Consider the following 20,316-nt stretch of genomic DNA (forward strand, 5'->3'; position numbering starts at 1 on the left):
AGGTGGCTTATTCTCCTGGAGGAAGATTGCAACGTTTCCTTAAATCTTCTCCTTCCTTTCTCCCGGAGGGGTTTCCAGAGAGACCAAAGCAAACAGAACAGACAGAGCTGTCAGTCGAAAAGGTGAGATCTAATGTACTGAAGCAAGTTCTCCCAAGCCCTCGGCTTCCTTTGATTGACAGCTAGTGGGGGAAAAAAGCAAACCACCAGCAGATATGCCTCTAAATCAAAATTGTCCGCTTGAGCAGAAATGATGTTGGTTTTGATCACGAGGCGAATCTGTCAGTGTCTGTTTTCTGCTCTTGCTATTTTCCATGGTGGAGTTCAACTCTGTCTTCCTGACATCCCATTACTGGAAAAGCCTGCTCCAGCTGTACAATAACCCTGCGGGATGCAGACGGGCATTTTATAGGGTGCGTGCTGGGCTGGAAAGCTTCAGCTAGAGCTGAATGTTCATTAAGAGAGGGCTAGATCTCAGCTGCTTTGCTTTGCCTTGGGGGTGTAACATGCAGAGCAATCCCCTGCACCTGAAACGTAAAAACACTCTCTAAATGTAAAAAATAGGGACACGGTGGCTCAGTAGGTTAGGACACTGAGCTTGTCAATCAGAAGATCGGCAGTTTGGTGGGTCGAATCCCGAGTGCCGCGTAGCAGAGTGAGCGCCTGTTACTCGTCCCAGCTTCTGCCAACCTAGCAGTTCGAAAGCACGTCAAAATGCAAGTAGAAAAATAGGGACCACTACCATGGGAAGATAACAGTGTTCCGTGCGCCTTTGGTGTCTAGTCATGCCGGCCACATGACCACGGAGACGTCCTCGGACAAGCGCTGGCTCTTCGGCTTTGAAACGGAGATGAGCATCGTTTCCCTAGAGTTGGAAACGACTAGCACGCATGTGCAGGGGAACCTTTACCTTTACCTTTTTAAATGTAAAAAAAGAAAAAAGAAAAAAGAAGGGAGCAGGGTGATCTTCCTCCCTTACAAGAGGGATTTTTAAGCTTGGTTGCTCCTCTGTAAATAAAGGAATTCAATTTCCATATTAGATCCCACATTCTGTCTGAAGCGGTACGGTGCTCAATGCTGCCGGAACACCTGGCTGACCTTATCAAGCTGCGGAAGCTCATTAGAATCAGACAGACTGTCAGGTGCGAAGGATGGGGACCGTATGTTAGGTTGCAGCACAGAAGATTTTGTACACAAAATTCTAGTCAACTGATGGTCAGCACTAAATTGGCACTAGATAAAAGGTCAACAGAATTCGAGGGGAGCTGATGAGGCATTTGTGACAATGTCAGGACTCTAAGCTGATGACACATTTAACTCCGCCGCCCCTCCCAGCTCTGCCTGCTCTTCTCCTTCATAGACGTAGGAAGCCCCTCAAAGGTCATTAGCCACCTTCCATTTTTTGCTGGGAAAACTAAATTTAGTTAGTTTATTTATTTAAAATGTTTATATAGCTGACCGTCTTCCAACCAACTCTGGGCAGGCAGCTCCCAATCAGATTGTCCTATAAAATCATACCAAAGCTATAAAAACTAAGCCCATTAAAACGCTAAAGACAAAACAAAACAAAAATCTGGCGTCCAATCAAACCTCTGATGTGTGACTATCTAGTCTCCTCTGAAAGCTTGGAGAAAACGCCAGGTCTTCAAAGCTTTATTGGAAGGCTAGGAGGGTTGAGGCCTGCCATGCTTCAGAGAGAAGAGTGCACCAGGCTAGAGATTGGGAGTTATTTATTTATTTATTTATTTAATTAATTAATTAAATTTCTATACCGCCCTATTCCCGAAGGACTCAGAGCGGTTTACAGGGTAGCATAAAATACAATATAAAAATAATATAGAATTAAAATACATTAAATTAATTAACCCAATTAAAACAACATTTAAAAAGCTAAAACCCCTTCAGTCCAGGCCTGATAGATCGAAAAACCAGGTTTTCAGGTCCCGGCGAAACGAACGCAGATCGGGGGCAGTCCTAAGTTCCATGGGTAAATCCTTCCAGAGGGCAGGCGCGCCCACAGAGAACGCTCTTCCCCACCTGAGAAATGAAGCTAACTGGATGACTTTGGCCCAGTCCCTGTCCCTCAGCCTGGAGAAGAAAGTGGCAAGAGCCAACCATTTCCCACATCTTGCCAAGAAAAATGCCAGGAATAAACCAAAAAGCCACAGTAGAGGACCAGTTTTGATAGAGGTTAAGGCACCAAGAGACAAGAACGTTGGTGATCCTGGGTACCTAGTTAGGGAGGAATTGGGGGATCTAGATAGGGCGACTGTGAGTTCTAGTCCCACCGTAGACATGAAGCAAGCAGGGGGAACCTGGGGCCAGTCACTCTCTGCCAGTCCTCAGAAGCAGACAATGGCAAATCGCTTTTGAAAAACCTTGTCAAGAAAAGTGCAGAGCTTAGTCCAAGCATTTGCCCCAAGTTGAGTTGACTCAAAGGCACGCAAACACACACACACACACACCCAAAAATGAGGAAGACCACAATTACATTGTCCGTTGCATTCTTCAACTGAAGCCGTGTACAATTTCCAATGAGTTTCCCTCATCACCTTTGGCAGAGCTGACGGATGACGCGCACAGAGACATTCAGTAAGACGACACGGCACCCACACAAAGCACGAAGGGTAATTTTTGCCGAAATGCGAGGAGCCGAAAATGACTTATACACATCTTCGCTTCACAGTTTGTGGAGCACAATTTCACTTAAAGCCTAAAATTATCCATCATTGTGGAGGGGTAGCTTTTTGTTTTTTGATCAGAAGGCATCCGATATCCAGCCATAAAGCTGATGAAGACTGTTGAGTCAAAGGGAGACATGCAAGTAAACAGAACAAAAACAAAACTCACAATTGCAGAGACACTCAAGATATGGGGGGAGAAAAAGGAAAATTGAGCTCCCCACTCCTGCCATATAAGGAGCATAAAAATACTTCAGCAGAACAACAACAACAACAAAAAAACATCCATAGGAGAAGCGTTTTACTCATTGCAAAACTAATATGCTGGTTAGCCTGTCAAAACTCATATTCATTTCATGGTTGGGTGATTACGAAAAAATCAAACAAACAGAATCATATTTAACTTGAGATGCAAAGCAAAGAATGATTTTTTTTCTTCCCCTTCAAATGCAATGCCTCAGTGGGAACAAATGTTGATTGTTGTTGTGCTTAAAACTCCAGTAGAACTTATAAAAATCATCTCTTGTGCTCTTTTTCACCCACGAGGCAGAAAGGAGAGAAAAAAGGGAATTACTTATGGCTTGGTTTGAAATTATTCCAGCAACGCAGCCCTACTATGCCTGTAGTTAAACCCTAACACATCTAAGACAACAGCAAGAGATAGTTAAACTTAATTTACAATATCTGACTCCAAGGATGATGCATAATATAGAGAGAACACTTCACAAGGTCATAATGTCCCAGATCTAGCAGCTGGATTCACAGAGATGGGAACATAGTTTAATCTGAATAACCACAGCTTATAAGATGCCAAAATTGCTTTCAGAAACGGCTCTTTTTGAGGAATATAATGCAGTCCGCTTCCTTTTCCTTCTACAGCTGTTTGGTTATGTGCTATTACTCTAGTCTCCACTTTCCCCACCTAAAAAAACGGTATTCGTGGCAAGTAACAAAAGCACCTGTACCTTTGATTTGTAATGTAACACTTCCACCTGAGAAGTTCACACAGATCAAACATCTTCCTGAATCAGACCAGGATAAGTGGTTTGGGGCAATGCAGGCTGAAATGGACAGTCTAAAAAAGCTCCAAGTGTTTACACCTGCAAGCCCTCCAGCAAACAAGAACGTTATTGGTACTCGATGGGTCTACAGGATCAAAAAGAAGCCGAATGGTGAGTCGTTGTACAAGGCCAGGCTCGTAGCCCAGGGTTTCGCTCAACGTTATCCTGAGGACTATACAAATACATACTCACCCACAGTGCGGACTGAAAGTGTGGAAATTGCTTTAGCCACTGCAACTATCCTAGGAACTGCATATTGATGCTAGTCAGGATGGTTCAAAATGGCGGACGTGCGGGCGGATCTGTTTGAGTGAGCTCTGCAAGTCTCGGAAAAATAGGTGTCCTAGGAGCCCCCCAGGGGTGTTTACACCCTCTGGGTTGGGGGGATAGTGAGCGCAATAGTTTAGGCAGCTGAAGGATGAGGTTTTGGACTCCGTTAGCTGCCAGCCCTGCCGTTTTTTTCAGCTGGATGTTGGGGGCGTTTACCTGCTCCCTCGGGCGTTTTTCGGGCCGTTTTCGCGAGCCTGGTGGTTGCGGCGGCCAGCGGCTTCGGCGGCTTCGGCGGCGGCGACGTCCTCGGCGATGGCGGACCCGGCGTTCACGGGAGGTCCCTGGCTGCTGGCGGCCTTGGTGGCCTTGGCGGAGGCGTTTCGGGCCGTTCCGGGCCGTTTTTGTGGCCGGATTGGTCTTCTGCGGCTCTCCCTCGGCGGTGGCGGCGGCGGCGTTGCTGGTTCGTTCCGGGGACGACGGGGACGGCGTCGGCGGCGGCGGCGTTCTCCGGGGCCGTTCTGGGCCCGCCTTTCCATCGGCCGTTTGCTGGGTGTCCTCGGCGGTTGCGGAGCCGGCCTTCGGATGGTCCCTCGCTTCTGGCGGTTTCGGTGGAGGCGTTTTAGGCCGTTCGGGCCGCTTCTGTGGTCGGCCTGGTCTCCCTCGGCTGTGGCGGCGGCGGCGTTCCTGGCTCGCTCGGATGGCGACGGGGATGGCGGCGGCGGCGGCGTTGTGCCGGGGCTGCTTTAGGCCTCCCTTTCCATCAAATGTTTATCACTCTCGGCTCCATCAGCGTCCTGGCGGCGGCAGCAATGGCGGTGGCGTCTGCAGCAATACTTCGGTGGTGGCGGTCGCCCTGGTGGCTCAGTGGCGACTCTGTAATCAACTTATTGTTTCCTCTGCTTGCTTTGTTCTTTCTGGATGGCCTGGTACTCTTACTGCTGTTGGCGGCCTCGAGGGTTCCTGGGCTAGCCGGTTAACGCCGGTGGATCCCAGTGGAGCCCAGTGGTCCCTTGAAAGATCTATGTTTCCTGTGACACCAGTTGTGACTCTGGTTGGTGCCATCGGATTTGTGGACCTAAAAGAATTAGATAACTTGGAAGACCCCAATGACTGCAGGATTGGCCATGATAAACTTTTTCGAAGGACAGAGCAGCGGAGGATTTGGCCACCTAGTAGTGCAGACTTTGAAGATGTATTATATTATCTTATCCCTGCCTTCGGACTGTTCTTTATTGCCATTCACATATCGGCCCCAAAGGATTCAGAGTTCCCTGGGTATTGGCCACAGTGAGAGGGTGGCCTGAACTTACATCTGCTGCCCCTAGAGGTGAGAGCTCTAGGGGTCATGCTGTACCCAGGATGGATGTTTCGGACTATTCCCCCCTGGTATAGGCTTTCCAACTGTCGTGAGAGGGCGGTGGTTGGCCTGTCTTGGGGTGACACCCAGCTGAGTGGCAGTGGCTGGGTGGAGGCTCGGGACATCTACTTGCTCTCTGTTTGGTCCCTCCTTAAATCAATTGATTATGGACTGCCTATATCTGGACTGCTTTATGCCTTGTTTGAGGTACTCCTCTACGGACTTGCTCGCCCTCAGGGGTGCTCCCCCCTCCTGGAGGCGGCCCGCCTTTCCAGCCGAGTATAATCTCGAGGAAGGTCCCATCTATTGGGATCCTGAGAGATGGCCGGGCACGGTTACGGACCTCCGACGCAGACCTAATAGGAGGTCTTTGATTTGTTTTCTGTCAAAATTTTTTTGGGGGTTAGGGAGGAGGGAGGGTTCTTTTCTTGGTTGTTTGGACGAGGGGGGCAGTCCATCTACCGATGTTCAGGCTAGTGCTGAGGCTGATCGCGATGGGGAGGAGCGGGGGTCGGCTGCTTCTGGGGCTCCAGGGCCAGTCGTGGGATTGCCTATTCCCACGACGACAGGGAATGGCAGCAGGTGTAGGAACAGAGGGCCGTATCGGTCTCAGGGAAGGCCTCTCCGCTGCTTACAAGCGGTGAGGCACTCCGACCCTCTGGTTCCGCCCCGAGGTCCCGGGAGTGAGGATGTGCAGCCTCCTGAGCTCCGGCTGGTGTATTTGAATGCCAGGTCGGTCGTTAATAAGGCTCCTCTCGTTCGAGACTTGGTCGAGGGTGAGCAGGCTGACCTGGCTTGCATCTCGGAGACCTGGTTGGGCCCAGAGGGCGGTGTTCCTCTGGTTGATCTTTGCCCACCAGGTTTCCGGGTGCTGCACCGGCCTCGGGCTCAGGGTAGGGGTGGGGGAGTGGCTGTTGTTGTGAGGGAGACCTTGTGTCCGCGGGAGGCCACCGTTCCCCAGACAGTCGGGTGTGAGTCTCTCTTTTTGAGATGCGGCCCTGGTGCGCAGTTGGGCTTGCTGCTGGTGTACCTTTCGCCTAGTCACGCAGCAGCAGCCCTGCCTGAGCTGCTTGATGTCCTCTCGGGGCTGGTGGTTGAGTTCCCGAAACTTATAGTTTTGGGGGACTTTAACCTACCATCGCTGGGAGGATCATCTGAGTTAGCTCGGGAATTCATGGCCTCCATGACGGCCATGGACCTGACGCAAGTAATTACGGGACCGACTCATGAAGGAGGCCACACCCTTGACCTTGTTTTCTTGTCTGGACGGTGGTTAGATGATCTTGGTGGGGGCTCTCCAATTATTATGCCCCTGTCATGGACCGATCATCATCTCCTGCGGCTGGTCTTCCGTTTTGCCACCCCCCGCCGTGGGTGTTTGGAACCACTCAAATGGTACCGCCCCAGACGCTTAATGGATCCCCAAAGGTTCCAGGCGGCGCTGGGGTCCCCACCTGCCTCCCTCACTCACAGCTCGGCCGAGGCCCTAGTGGAGGCCTGGGAAAGGACGGCCACTGAGGCCCTTGACCGAGTTGTACCCTTGCGGCCCCTGACCCGGCGCAGATCCCGTCGGGCTCCATGGTTCTCTGCGGAGCTCCGGGAGATGAAGCGTCGGAGACGGGGCCTAGAGAGCGGTTGGAGGTCCAGCCGATCCGAACCCGACCGATTGCGACTAAGAGCCTATATTAGGTCTTATCTCGCTGCAATTAGGGAGGCGAGGTCTAACCACTTCGCCACCCTTATTGCATCCGCAGATAATCGCCCGGCCGCCCTGTTTAGGGTGACTCGCTCCCTCCTAAATCAGGAGGTGAGGGAGGATCCCTTGCAGGGACGTGCCGAGGAGTTTAACCAACATCTGTCGGACAAAATCGCTCGGATTCGGACCGGTTTGGACTCTGACTGGGCAGAGTCTGACGATCAGGACACGGGTGGTCTTGTCGATATCATCTGGGAGGAGTTTGATTCTGTAACTCCGGAGGAAGTGGACAGGATCATGGGGAGGCTGAGCACCACCACATGTTTACTGGACCCGTGCCCTTCCTGGCTGGTTTATGCAGCCCGGGAGAGGACACGCAGCTGGTTCCAGGCAGTTATATCGGCCTCTTTGAGTGAGGGTATCTTCCCCGCCGTCTTGAAGGAGGCGGTGGTGAGGCCTCTCCTCAAGAAGCCTGCCCTGGACCCGGCTGTATTGAACAACTTTCGTCCTGTCTCCAACCTTCGCTTTCTTGCGAAGGTTGTTGAGAGTGTGGTGGCGCATCAGCTCCCTTTGGTCCTGGATGAAGCGGATTATCTAGACCCGTACCAATCGGGTTTCAGGCCCGGGTACAGCACGGAGACGGCATTGGTCGCGCTGGTGAATGATCTCTGGAGGGCTCGGGACAGGGGGCATTCCTCTGTCCTAGTCCTATTAGACCTCTCGGCGGCTTTCGATACCATCGACCATGGTATCTTGCTGCGGCGTCTCAGGGGATTGGGAGTGGGAGGCACAGTTTTACAGTGGTTCTCCTCCTATCTCTTGGGACGTTCGCAGTCGGTGTTGGCAGGGGGGCAGAGGTCGACCGCGAGGTCTCTCATTTGTGGAGTTCCTCAGGGGTCGGTCCTCTCGCCTCTCCTGTTCAACATCTACATGAAGCCGCTGGGTGAGATCATTCGTGGCTTTGGAGTTGGGTACCATCAGTATGCTGATGATACCCAACTTTTCTTTTCGACCCCAAACCACCCCAGTGATGCCCTCAACGTGATGTCCCGTTGCCTGGAGGCGGTTCGGGTCTGGATGGGGAGGAACAGACTCCAGCTCAACCCCGACAAGACTGAGTGGCTTTGCATACCTTCGTCCCGGGTTTATTCGGACATTCCACCTCTAGTTATGGGGGGTGAACTATTACCCCCCGTAGATAGGGCTCGCAACTTGGGGGTCCTCCTAGATTCACGGCTCACTTTGGAAGACCATATAGGAGCCGTGACTAGGGGGGCCTTCGCACAGGTTCGCCTGGTGCGTCAGTTGCGGCCCTATCTTAGCCGGGACGATTTATGCACGGTCACTCATGCGCTCGTGTCCTCTCGTCTGGACTACTGCAACGCTCTCTACATGGGGCTGCCCTTGAGGACTACTCGGAAGCTCCAACTGGTACAGAATGCAGCCGCGAGAGTGGTGTTGGGAGTCTCCCGATACTCCCACGTTACGCCTCTGCTCCGTGAGCTGCATTGGTTGCCAGTTGTCTTCCGGGTGAGATTCAAGGTACTGGTAACGGTATTTAAAGCACTCCATGGCATGGGGCCGGAGTACCTCAGGGAACATCTGCTGCCGGCATCAAGCTCCCTGCGCCCTGTGCGTTCCCACAGAGAGGGCCTCCTCAGGGTGCCACCGATCAGAGAATGTCGATTGGTGGCCCCCAGGGGGAGATCCTTCTCTGTGGGCGCTCCGGAGCTGTGGAATCAGCTACCGGTTGAGCTCCGGATGGCGCCCGATCTTCGCTCCTTTCGTCGCGATCTTAAGACATTTCTGTTTGTACAAGCCGGCCTAGCCTGAGGGGGAGTGTTGGGGTTATTTTATTTTTGTTTTTTAACTTTTCTGGGGGTTTAGTGTTGTATTTATACTGTTTTAATTAGGGCAATTTGTTTAATCTTTTTTAATGTTTGTATTCACTATTTTATTCTGCCCTGTGAACCGCCCTGAGTCCTCAGGGAGAAGGGCGGTATATAAATGTTATTAAATTAAAATTAAAATTAAATTTTGTGGTTTAGTGCAAGGGTCTCCAAACCTGGCAACTTTAAGACTTGTGGACCAACTCGTAGAATTCCTGAGTCCGCCATCTAGTCAACTAACAGCGTTAAACTGGCTGGTTGAGGAATTCTGGGAGTTGAAGTCCACAAGTCTTAAAGTTGCCAAGTTTGGAGTGCCCTGTTTTTAGTGTGTTGTGTAATCACAATACAAAAAGCACTGGGGGGAAAAATCACAGCACAATATAAACAAGCCTGTGTCAATGTTGCAATCCTTATTTAACAGTGCCATTATAATGTATCACTGTTGAACTTTACACAATGGCCATTGAACAACGTCAAGAACATTCTTCCTTAGCACACAAAGAGGATTCATTCATCCCATTTCTAACACCACCCATCTCCTCCTCCAGGGGATTCTGGGTTGTTTATCATCAAAAGGACATCATAATACCAAAGCGTGAATACGAAGAAAGTTGAAAACAGAATTTAAAAGGTTAGGGTTCAAAATTAGACGTTAGAAAGGTGGAGAGTGCATCTTCAGGATGGCAGCCATCGCCCAGGTTTCATATCACTCTTTCACACACACTCTTTCACACACACATACACAAACACCTGCGCCAATTGGCAGAGCCAAGTCCAAACACTCTTTTTGAAGGCCAGAAGATGGGGCCCACCCTACCTCTAGGGGCAAGGTGTTCCAAAGGGTGGGGTGATGGCAGAGTTGGTTCTCTTCCTGGATCTTCCCATCAAAATTCTTTAATTGAGGGGATCTGCAATGTGCCCTCCCTGCCTGACAAGGTGGGATGGGACGATGTCTGGTTGAGTTCCCGTCTCTCATAGGGTAGCAACCCTCCATATTCATTCCTTTTAAGGTTCAGATAGGACAAGGCTGAACACGGGTGGAACTGATGCTCCTCTAGGTACCTGGGAGCTGGGCCAAGTAGATAAACACCTATTCTTTGAATTGAATCCAGAAACGGCTAAATGCTAAGGGCAAACAAGGCCCTCTATTTTGAACTGTTTGAAGCTCCTAAGCAGTAAAGGTAAAGGTAAAGGTTCCCCCGCACATGAGTGCTAGTCGTTTCCAACTCTAGGCGCTGATGCTCATCTGCATTTCAAAGCCGAAGAGCCAGCGCTTGTCCAAGGACGTCTCCGTGGTCATGTGGCCGGCATGACTAGATGCCAAAGGCGCACGGAACGCTGTTACCTTCCCACCGTAGTGGTCCCTATTTTTCTACTTGTATTTTTACGTGCTTTCGAACTGCTAGGTTGGCAGAAGCTGGGACGAGTAACAAGCGCTCACTCTGTTACGCGGCACTCGGGATTCGACCCGCCAAACTGCCAACCTTCCGATTGACCAGCTCAGCGTCCTAACCCACTGAGCCACCGCGTCCCTTTCCTAAGCAGTGGTGGGATTTAAATAGGTGAACAGCTGGTTCTCTGTGTGGATGCCGCTTCCGGAAGTCCATTCTGGGCCTGGGCAACAAAAAATTATCTACCGGTTCTGCAGAAGTGGTGTGAACCGGCTGAATTCCATCACTGCTCCTAAGTCATCTTCAAAAGCAACCCTGCAGAGAAGTCATTGCTGTCGTCTAACCACAATGAGACAAAGCCCAGTTTGAGAACCCACACAATTTGTGTTTCCTTCTGTGAACCATAAGCAAACAACACCCATTCTCCCAAGTGGGGGCTTTGTAGAGGCTTTAACAGCAGCTGAATTTATCTAGCTTCAAGAAGCAAGCAAATACATCAGGATTAAGTTGTAAAACCCAACCAAACATCATAAATGCAGACAGGAAGACTCACCAGGAGTTCCAAGCAAACTTGTCAACTTTGGGTTAAACAACAAAGTCTTCACACAAGAGGGTGATTTCAGCAACCATAATCAAGCCGTGCTTGGTCTCTATCTCAAGTGGCCTCTTGGCCCCATCGAAATACAGCTGGTCCTCATCAGGTGACACTGAAATATAATAAATGGGATGTTCATTAGTTAATCATACCTGAATTGGCTTCCCTGGAGATTTTGCTATCCCATTAAACAATGATTTGTAAGGTAGGACACAACAGTAAGCCACTCTCATTCTCAGGCAAGGGCAAACAGTGGTCAGCGAACAGCAGATGGGTTATGTGAAAGTTGTTTAGTTGTAGAACCAGTGGTGGGATTCAGCCGGTTCGCACCAGTTCCGCAGAACCAGTACCTAATTTTTTTCTTGCCCAGGCCCAGAATGGACTTCCGGAAGCAACAACCACGCAGAGAACTGGTTCTTCACATATTTGAATCCCACCACTGTGTAGAACTAATATCGTAGTAATGTCTTAATCAGTATTCAACTACAGGTAGTCCTTGACTTAGCCCCACAACTGAGCCCCAACATTTCTCTTGCTAAGGAAAATATTTGTGAAGTGAGTTTTGCTCATTTTACAACTTTTCTGTTCTGTCCCAGCCCCCATGAGTCCTTGTTAGACTCACAAGGAGAAACCCCTCTTCCAATCAAGCAGGCAGGAACCGCAAGAAAAACCCAAACCCCTTGTATTATTCACGGACCTGAGTCAATGTCCAAGGCAAACAAACACAGTCCACAGAAACTCCATCCTCAACATGAACGGCTGCCTTCAGCAACCAGCACCTCCCACACTGTCCCTTTTATTATTCAGCCCAGGCGTGGCTTCCTAGTGCCTTCTCCTTTGCCTTTGGAGCCGCCCCATTGCGTTCCTCTGTCCTACTCGCTTCTCTTGCCGGCGCTTTTGTGCATCCTGAATATTTCCCAGCTGTGCTTCATCACTGTCCAACTCAGACTCCCAGCACAGCTGTGTCTCAGCGTGAGCGCGAGTAGAGGGGCCAGGCTCCTCATCAGACTGTAAGTCTTGGAGCTTCTCAGAGCCTCCCTCTGACTCTGATGTCACTTCAGGCCCCTCCTCCTCCTCTGAGTCCTCAGACGTAGCTGCCAGATGCACAGGCTGGCGAGGAATCCCAACACTTTCTTGCCAAAGTTGTTAAGTGAATCACTGCCGTTGTTACGTTAGTAACACGGTTGTTAAGTGAGTCTGGCTTCCCCTCATTGACTTCGCTTGTGAAAAGGTCGCCAAAGGGGATCACAAGACCCCGGAACACTGCAACCATCATAAATACATGCCAGTTGCTAAGCATCTGATCACGTGACCAGAGGGATGCTACAATGGATGTAAGTGCAAAAACTCGTCATAAGTCACTTTTTTCAGTGCCACTTTAACTTCAGTCACTAAACAAATGATTGTAAGTCAGGGGTATCAAACTGCCGGCCCACGGGCCAGGTGCATCATACCAAAACCGCACCCACCCCAACTCTGGCAATGGGGGAAAATTCGTGATACGTCGCAGCACATCACATGACGTTGTGAGTTTGACACCCCTGTTGTGAGTCAAGAACTACCTGTATTATATTGGCCATACTTTTTAAAAAAAAAATCTGGAAAGAGATTTTAAGCTCTCCGTTTTAGTCCTGGTTCCACGTTCGTTCTCCTGCATGCCTCCTTCTGCTCTGCAGTCATAATAATAAACTTATTAATAAACTTGATCCAGGCCAATTAATTTGGAAACTCTTCTCCCTGCAGGGTGACTTTTGCCCTGGGGCAACACAACTGGCTTCAGAAGTGGGGACTGTCACACGCCAAAAAAAGAGCTGTCCATCATTGCAGAAAAGTCAGCTTCTAAGAGGCGGATGTAAAACTCAAAAGCCGGTTCCTCAAATCACTGGAACGGGGAACGACATACATTGGAGCTGTTTCCAAGGCCGAGCTCTGAATTATTCAGTTCTCCTCCTTGCTACCCCCGCCTCTCCACCCACCCACCCCCACCCCCATTTTAATTCACCTGCCTTTCAGTTCCTCATCAAAACCAACAGCAGTTTGCACAAATTTTTAAATTGTCTTGATAACCCTCCGGGAAATGTACCAGCCGCGTGGCAGCAGAATACAAATGGGAAATGGGTTTGCATGAAGCAGCTTCCATAGATCATCCTGACACCTGTTTTGGAGCTTTGGGAAGGATGAGTTGTGGGGCAAGGGAGGTGGGTCAAGGGCTAGGAAAACAAAGTGGCCACCCCATCCAATGGTCAAAGGGGACATGTGCTCCTCTTGATCGTCAAGACTCCTTTGGGCTCTCCATGAATACAGAAGAAGAGATGGATTCTGTCCAAGGAGTCTTCTCCAGATTCGAGACATTCTTGGTTGGCATCATATGAATGGCTTGCCAATCTCAGGATTATGTGCTCGGCGGGCCAACAGAGAAGCTTGCCCACCCTTTGAGTAAAAAGATGGGGTGGGGGGCTGCTTATACAGGGGCCAGAAGAGATGGGAAGTCTTTACTCAAGGAGGATGAAAGATTGCACAGCTCTTCCTCCTAACACTATGGACAAGGTTACCAGGGTCTTCTTTCACAATGCTCTTTGGGCTTCCCAGCCTGACCTAGTTTAGCCTCTGCTAAAATGTTCCCCCTGCTGCAAGTTCAGGAAAGGTCTCTTTCAGAACCATGTTTTGGACTGCATTTGAATCGGAGACGCTTTTGTTCCCACGGTCCTTTTCTGACAGTCATATAGGAAAGGACACTGGTGTAAATTTCCCCCTTAGAGAAGGCCCTACTAAGGACCATTTAGTTTTGCAGGGAAAGGTTGAGGACCACAAGCTGGAGGCACAAAATCATTCAGAGACGGCGTGGGCGGAAACATGGCAAGAAGTGCGCTGATGATGGTGTTACTTAGTTGAGTTATGAAACATCCGCAAGAAAACCACCAAGCTCAGAGAGCCACCAAGGACCCCACAGTTCAACCCTGAGCTACAAATGTTCTCTTCTATCCATGGAGAGAAAATTTAGCTGAGCGCCATTCCTCCTCAGAAACCTCCACTCTACCATGCTATGTCCATCTTCTTCTCTATGGTAACGTTGTCTTCTTCAAGTTGACCTGTTTCTCCTGCTGAGTGTGTCTTCTTCACAGCAGTATGGACAGGGTTGACCGCAGTCTCCTTCCACAATGTTGTTTGGACTTTCCAGCCTGACCTGTGGGCCTGGGGTTCCCAAACAAGTCTCCCATCCGCGTACTAGCCAAACTTGACCCTGCTTAGCTTCTCAGCCTAAACAAAGTCAGTGAAGTACTCCCATCTGCTGGGACATCAGTCAGCAAAGACGATGGCTGATTCCATCTGATAAAAAGCAGGCAGACTTAGTAGCAAGGTCAAACACACCTGAAATTCCGATGAGGAGAAGCAAAGTGTGAGCTGCAGGGCCCGGAGAGACTTTTAAAATGTCAAGGTGTAAGGAAGATAAATGAAAGCTCTCAAAATTGAAGGCAAAACACATCAGCAGTTGTCTACAAGTCAATACTTGCTCATGAATAATATATTCATTTTTGTTAGGGTAGGCCTTTTGCAATCACTGCCGTTTTCAATCAACATGTGCATAAAGAATGGATCTAACCAGCAGCTTTTGCAGGCAGAACATGGTGCTGATGAGAGAGAGAGGGGGAGAGAGAGAGAGAGAGAGAGAGAGAGAGAGAGAGAGAGAGAGAGAGAATGCAAGGATCTCTGCATATCCAAGATTGCAGATTTATCCTTTATGCATGTGCACAAAAATGTGGTAGAGCTTGGTTCACAACACTACCCTTAACGTCTTGCAGATTTGGACACAACCGAAAGTCACCAATAGCCAAACAGCTATTTTTTTTTGCCCCACATTGTGATTGAATTTACCCTTATTCAGGACTCACGCAACCAAGTGGACAAATTTAGAAGGCTGAGCTTGTGCTAAACCACAAACCAATGAATCATGTTAAGACTGAGCAATGAGAGGCATTTCATCTTTAAACTGACCCGGTGAAGTGTTTTGTGCAGTGGTGGGATTCAGCCGGTTTGCACCATGTCGGCAGAACCCGTAGCTAATTTTTTTGTTGCCCGGGCCCAGAATGGACTTCCGGAAGCGGCATCCACACAGAGAACGGGTGGTTCACGTACTGGAATCCCACCACTGGTTTTGTGTGAAGGTGAACAATGACCTGGTCCGCGTACGGTACACTAAACCTATGGTGCCACATTCACTGAAGCTCCTACAGTGGTAAATATCACACATCATACAGCGGCAGGCCAGAATTACAATCCAAAATTATAGGGTTAGTGCAATAGTGCGGTATATATCGTATTCATTTTCTAACAAGAAAAGAAGCTGAATGGTAGAACGAAGGGTGCAAGGAGGTGGTGACTTTGCCTACATGAGCCTTGGTGGAGCAGTGGGCTAATGCCTCCTTAAGTAACACCAGCTGCCTGCAATTAGTGCAGGTTCGAGTCCCACCAGGCTCAAGGTTGACTCAGCCTTCCATCCTTCCGAGGTAGGTATAATGAGGACCCAGATTGTTGGGGGCAATAAGCTGACTTTGTAATAATGCCGCTTGGGGGGTGTGTGAAAGCCCTAATAAGCAGGCATATACATAGAATGAAGGCTACTGCTAAGCTTGTAAGCCGCCCTGAGTCTTCGGAGAAGGGCGGGATATAAATGGAATTAAACTAAACTAAACTAATGAATTTCTCTGAGCGAAGTCTAGACAGCCATCTGCTAAGGATGTTTTCATTTGGAGGCTTCATCTGGGCAGGAGACAGAAATCTATCCAATGTTAGGAGTCTAGTTCTATACAGAACTATAAGTATTTTTAAAATATGAGATTCATTTCAACAGCTGAATTGAGGGCCACCTCTGTGGTGCCAGCTGTTAAAGCATGTCAACTCTCCACAAGAACGGGCGCTCAAGTTGGTTTAAATAAACCTTCTTTGGACATGGGGATGTATTAGCCTCAAATGAAGACATAGTCAAGGTGGCTATGGAATGGTTCAGATCTAACGGTCAGAAGCATGTGGGAGAAAACTTCTGGTGCCTCTCTGCAATTCTTAGGGGAAGTAGCTGCTATAATGAGCTGCAAATAGGGGTTATGGTTGAGGTCCTACATGCCCTGAAAGAGCTTTTCAGAATTATTTTTTTAAGTGCTGCATGGTTGTAATACAAACATGGATTTCTAAAAAATACATTTTTATTAAAAAGGGGGGGGGGTTTCCTGCCTGAGCAGGAGGTTGGACTAAATAAATAAATAAACCTTTATTGTCAAAGTACAACATGTGTACATTGAGATTAACTGAGCCTCCCCCCGTGCTCTCTCCCCCCAACACACAGTGACAACAAACCCTCCATCCTACCACACCATGTGAACCAGCTACACCACACACCGGTCTCCCAAGTCAATTCTGCATAAGATTATGTCCCATTTAAAAGCCTAACAGCCCACGGATAAAAGCTATTTTTCAGCCTGTTGGTACGGCTGGCTATATTCCTGTATCTCCTACCGGATGACCTCCAAGGTCCCTTCCAACTTTATTATTATTATATAATTTTTATTCATTAAACATGAAACTCAGTCAGCTGAGAACACTCAAATTGACTGGCACTAATGGTTGACACGGGTTGCTGCCAGCATCCTAGGTATCAACCAGGTATCTCCTTAAAATGTTTTTTTAATTTTTATATTATTATTATTATTATTATTATTATTATTATTATTATTATTATTATTATTATTATTATTATTATTATTATTATTATTATTATTTCCCCAGGGGTAGGCAACCTTGGCTCTTTTATGACTTGTGGACTTCAACTCCACAAGTCATAAAAGAGCCAAGGTTGCCTACCCCTGTTCTACCCACTCACTTGCACCCATTTACTGTCTGGGGAATTCTGGGAGTTAAAGTCCATAAGTCTTAAAAGTTGCCACGTTTGGAGACCCCTGGTCTAGAATCCTTATAGTCAGGGATCCCAAACTCCATCAACTTAATAGAGTCTGATCCAGATTTTCAAGATGTTTCCACAAATCTGGGAAAAGTTGATTTTAGTTGATTTTAGAGTTGATCAAAGGAAAGTCAACTGAATTTATCCAACCGGTCCATGGGAGGATCAGGTAGCCAGCTCCATCTGAATGAACAAACCAATCATAAAACTTTCCAGCACATACCCAACTTTCCACGTAGGGAATATAAATTACTTCCTTTAATTGCTTTATGCGGATGTATCACTGAACTGTTTTGACTTGCCCAGAACTAATCATCTGTCAAAAAGATATTTTGCAGCCAAGCAGATAGCTTAATTGGATATTTAATTTAACTGTGAAGCTTTGTTCTTTCCTATTTCACATTTTGTTCCTTAATTTCTTAGGTTTTTTTTATTTTTCCCCTCTTTCCTGAACCCATCATTTCTCTCTTTGCTTTTCTGCAAATGATTCACGGCTTGGATGAACGATAGCTTGCGTTTCTAACGTCCGCTCTATTCATTTCGGAGCCCATAATTTTCTCCTGCCTTTCTCCAGTATACAAGACACAAATGAGAAATATCCAATTAATTAGCTTTGTTTTCATTAATCAGACTCTCAAATGAACCCTTAGGTGATATGATGGGCCTGTTAAAATAATGTTGGAAGGGCGAGTCTCTTGAGGCCAATCGCTCAGCTGAACGTGCAAGGTGACTAACAATATTTTAGCAAACACCTTGTAAAACGAAAGATATAAACAAGACACTTAAAAAACATGCTAATAATAAAATTATTAACATTTAAAAGCCCAGCTAAATCTCATAGCTGTTCTTGTAAAAAAACAAAACAATAACGTATAGTCAATAAAAAGGCTATAGTGATGAAAAAGAGCCAACAGGATCCACAGTCAGAAAAAGCTGTAATAAAAAAAATCTGTGCAGAAAATACCCTGGATGGGGTATCATAGTTTAATATCTTGATTTGGCTTCCCTAGACTGGATCCGTTGGGTTTCTAGGTTTAGTGACTATGGTTTAATGGCAACAGATTTCCTTACATTTCATGGGCAACTGTGGTTGATTATCTTCAGAGGTAAGATCACAGACTGCAGACAATTGAGCAAGGATTGACCGGCTATCTGCTTTTGTAGCCATGGTCAATAAGCCCTGAAGCCCAACAGTAGTATAGATCAGTCAGCCTTCCCTAATCTAGTCTGAGTCTAGTCTTCCAATCTCTAAGGGGCTGCCCCAAAGAAGAGGGAGTCAAGCTATTCTCCAAAGCGCCCAAAGGCAGGACAAGAAGCAACGGATGGAGACTAACCAAGGAGAGAAACAACCTAGAACTAAGGAGAAACTTCCTGACAGTTAGAACAATTAACCAGTGAAATGGCTTGCCTTCAGGAGTTGTGGATGTTCCCACACTGGAGGTTTTTAAGAAAAGATTGGACAAGCATTTGTCTGAAATGGTATAGGGTTTTCCTGCTAGAGCAGGGGGTTGGACTAGAAGATCTCCAAGGTCCCTTCCAACTCCGATATTCTGTTATTCTATTATTCTGGGTCAACCTATTTTCCAAAGCACCCGAAGGCAGGACAAGAAGCAATGGATGGAAACTAATCAAAGAGAGAAGCAGCCTAGAACTAAGGAGAAACTTCCTGACAGTCAGAACAATTAACCAGTGGAACGACTTGCCTTCAGACGCTCTGGGTACTCCATCACTTGAGGTTTTTAAGAAGAGATTGGACAAGCTTTTGTCTGAAATGGTATATAAGTTTTCCTGCTTCAGCAGGGGGTTGGACTAGAAGACCTCCAAGGTCCCTTCCAACTTGGTTATCATATTATTCTGTTGTAGGTTGAAGCTGCCATACTTAAAGATGAAGCAGGTGTGTAAACAGGGTGGACAAAACTTGCTTGAAAGATCCCTTTGGGGAAGCCATTAAGAAGGAACCACGTTGTTAAGGAAACCAAGGAAAAAATGTCACTTGAAGAAGGCAAAAGAAGTCGGGTCTGAGCGCATGGGAAACCCCTCCCCAAATCCTACCGCCACAAGAAACTAAACCAACAAGGCAAAAGTTGCAGGGCCAGTTTTGCCAATCAACAAATCAAGGACTTTGAAGGATAATAGGAGTCCTGAAACTTAATCCATTCTTTGAAGCATCTTTGGATCCAGATTTGGCAGCCCTCTGACTACTGCCTGCCAGCAGTAGGACATGAGTAAGCGCCAAAGAATTGAGGCCTTTGAACTACGGTGCTGGAGAAGACTCCTGTGAGTCCCTTGGACTGCAAGGCGATCAAACCGGTCAGTCCTAGAGGAGATCAACCCTGACTGCTCTTTAGAAGGCCAGATCCTGAAGTGGAAACTCAAATACTTTGGCCACCTAATGAGAAGGAAGGACTCACTGGAGAAGAGCCTAATGCTGGGAAAGGTTGAGGGCAAGAGAAGAAGGAGACGACAGAGAAGGAGGTGGCTGGATGGACTCAAACCGGTCAGTCCTAGAGGAGATCAACCCTGACTGCTCTTTAGAAGGCCAGATCCTGAAGTTGAAACTCCAATACTTTGGCCACCTAATGAGAAGGAAGGACTCACTGGAGAAGAGCCTAATGCTGGGAAAGGTTGAGGGCAAGAGAAGAAGGGGACGACAGAGAAGGAGGTGGCTGGATGGAATCACTGGAGGCGTGAGCTTAGATGGACTCCAGAAGATGGTAGAGGACAGGAAGGCCTGGAGGAATGTTGTCCATAGGGTCGCGATGGGTCGGACACGACTTCGCAGTTAACAACAACAAAGTGTAGGTGTGTGTGTGTGTGTGTGCGTGTGCAGAAATGAGAAAGAGCAAATGTAGATTGTCACCGCTAAGCAGTTGCTATTATTTTAAATGTGAGGGAGTGACCATCAGCCGCACCCGAGACCACGTGTAATATTAGGAGAATTAGACAGACCGTTGTCTTGAGATGCTGCTTTGATGGTTCCTGCTTTCGGTATGGGGTGGAGCAGAAGTCTTTCAAGGCCCCTCCCGATCCAATGATTTTAAAATGGCCGCTAATGGGGAATTGTATTTCCATGCTGGTGTTCCAGGCACGGGGTTGTTCTCGGAAAGCAAAATTCTCTCATCTCAGCAATGTTGGGCTTCAAACTTACACGTTCAGAGACGCACAGCCATTTGTGAGACAGACACTGTGATGAGTGCGGCAAAGAGGCAAAGTGTTTAAGAGTATATCAGTCGTGGGCGGGGATACAATTTTCTGCTTGTTGGCTTCCAGGGAGTTTGAAGTTGTTATTTATGTTCTTTTAAACTGTTCGGCCTGTTTGGGGGCAAACACATTCTGTGTGTGTGTGTGTGTGTGTGTGTGTGTGTGTGTGTGTGTGCTGACTCAAACACGATGGGAAACCGCAAAACTGATTTCCAAGCCAGGAGAA

General features: G+C 47.9%; 1 protein-coding gene across 1 annotated transcript in view; it reads right to left on the reverse strand.

Annotated features, from left to right (window-relative positions):
* The window catches only part of LOC310646179 (multidrug resistance-associated protein 1-like), a gene marked incomplete at both ends in the record, with an annotated part of 111,134 nt that extends 106,587 nt beyond the window's left edge, over window positions 1-4,547 (reverse strand). The window contains 1 exon segment of the mRNA XM_083372439.1: window positions 4,228-4,547. Coding sequence (XP_083228565.1) covers window positions 4,228-4,547 — 320 coding nt within the window.
* Window positions 4,548-20,316: the final 15,769 nt, after the last annotated feature.

This window comes from Vipera ursinii (assembly GCF_947247035.1).
Source record: "Vipera ursinii genome assembly, chromosome: 13".
Taxonomy (NCBI): domain Eukaryota; kingdom Metazoa; phylum Chordata; class Lepidosauria; order Squamata; family Viperidae; genus Vipera; species Vipera ursinii.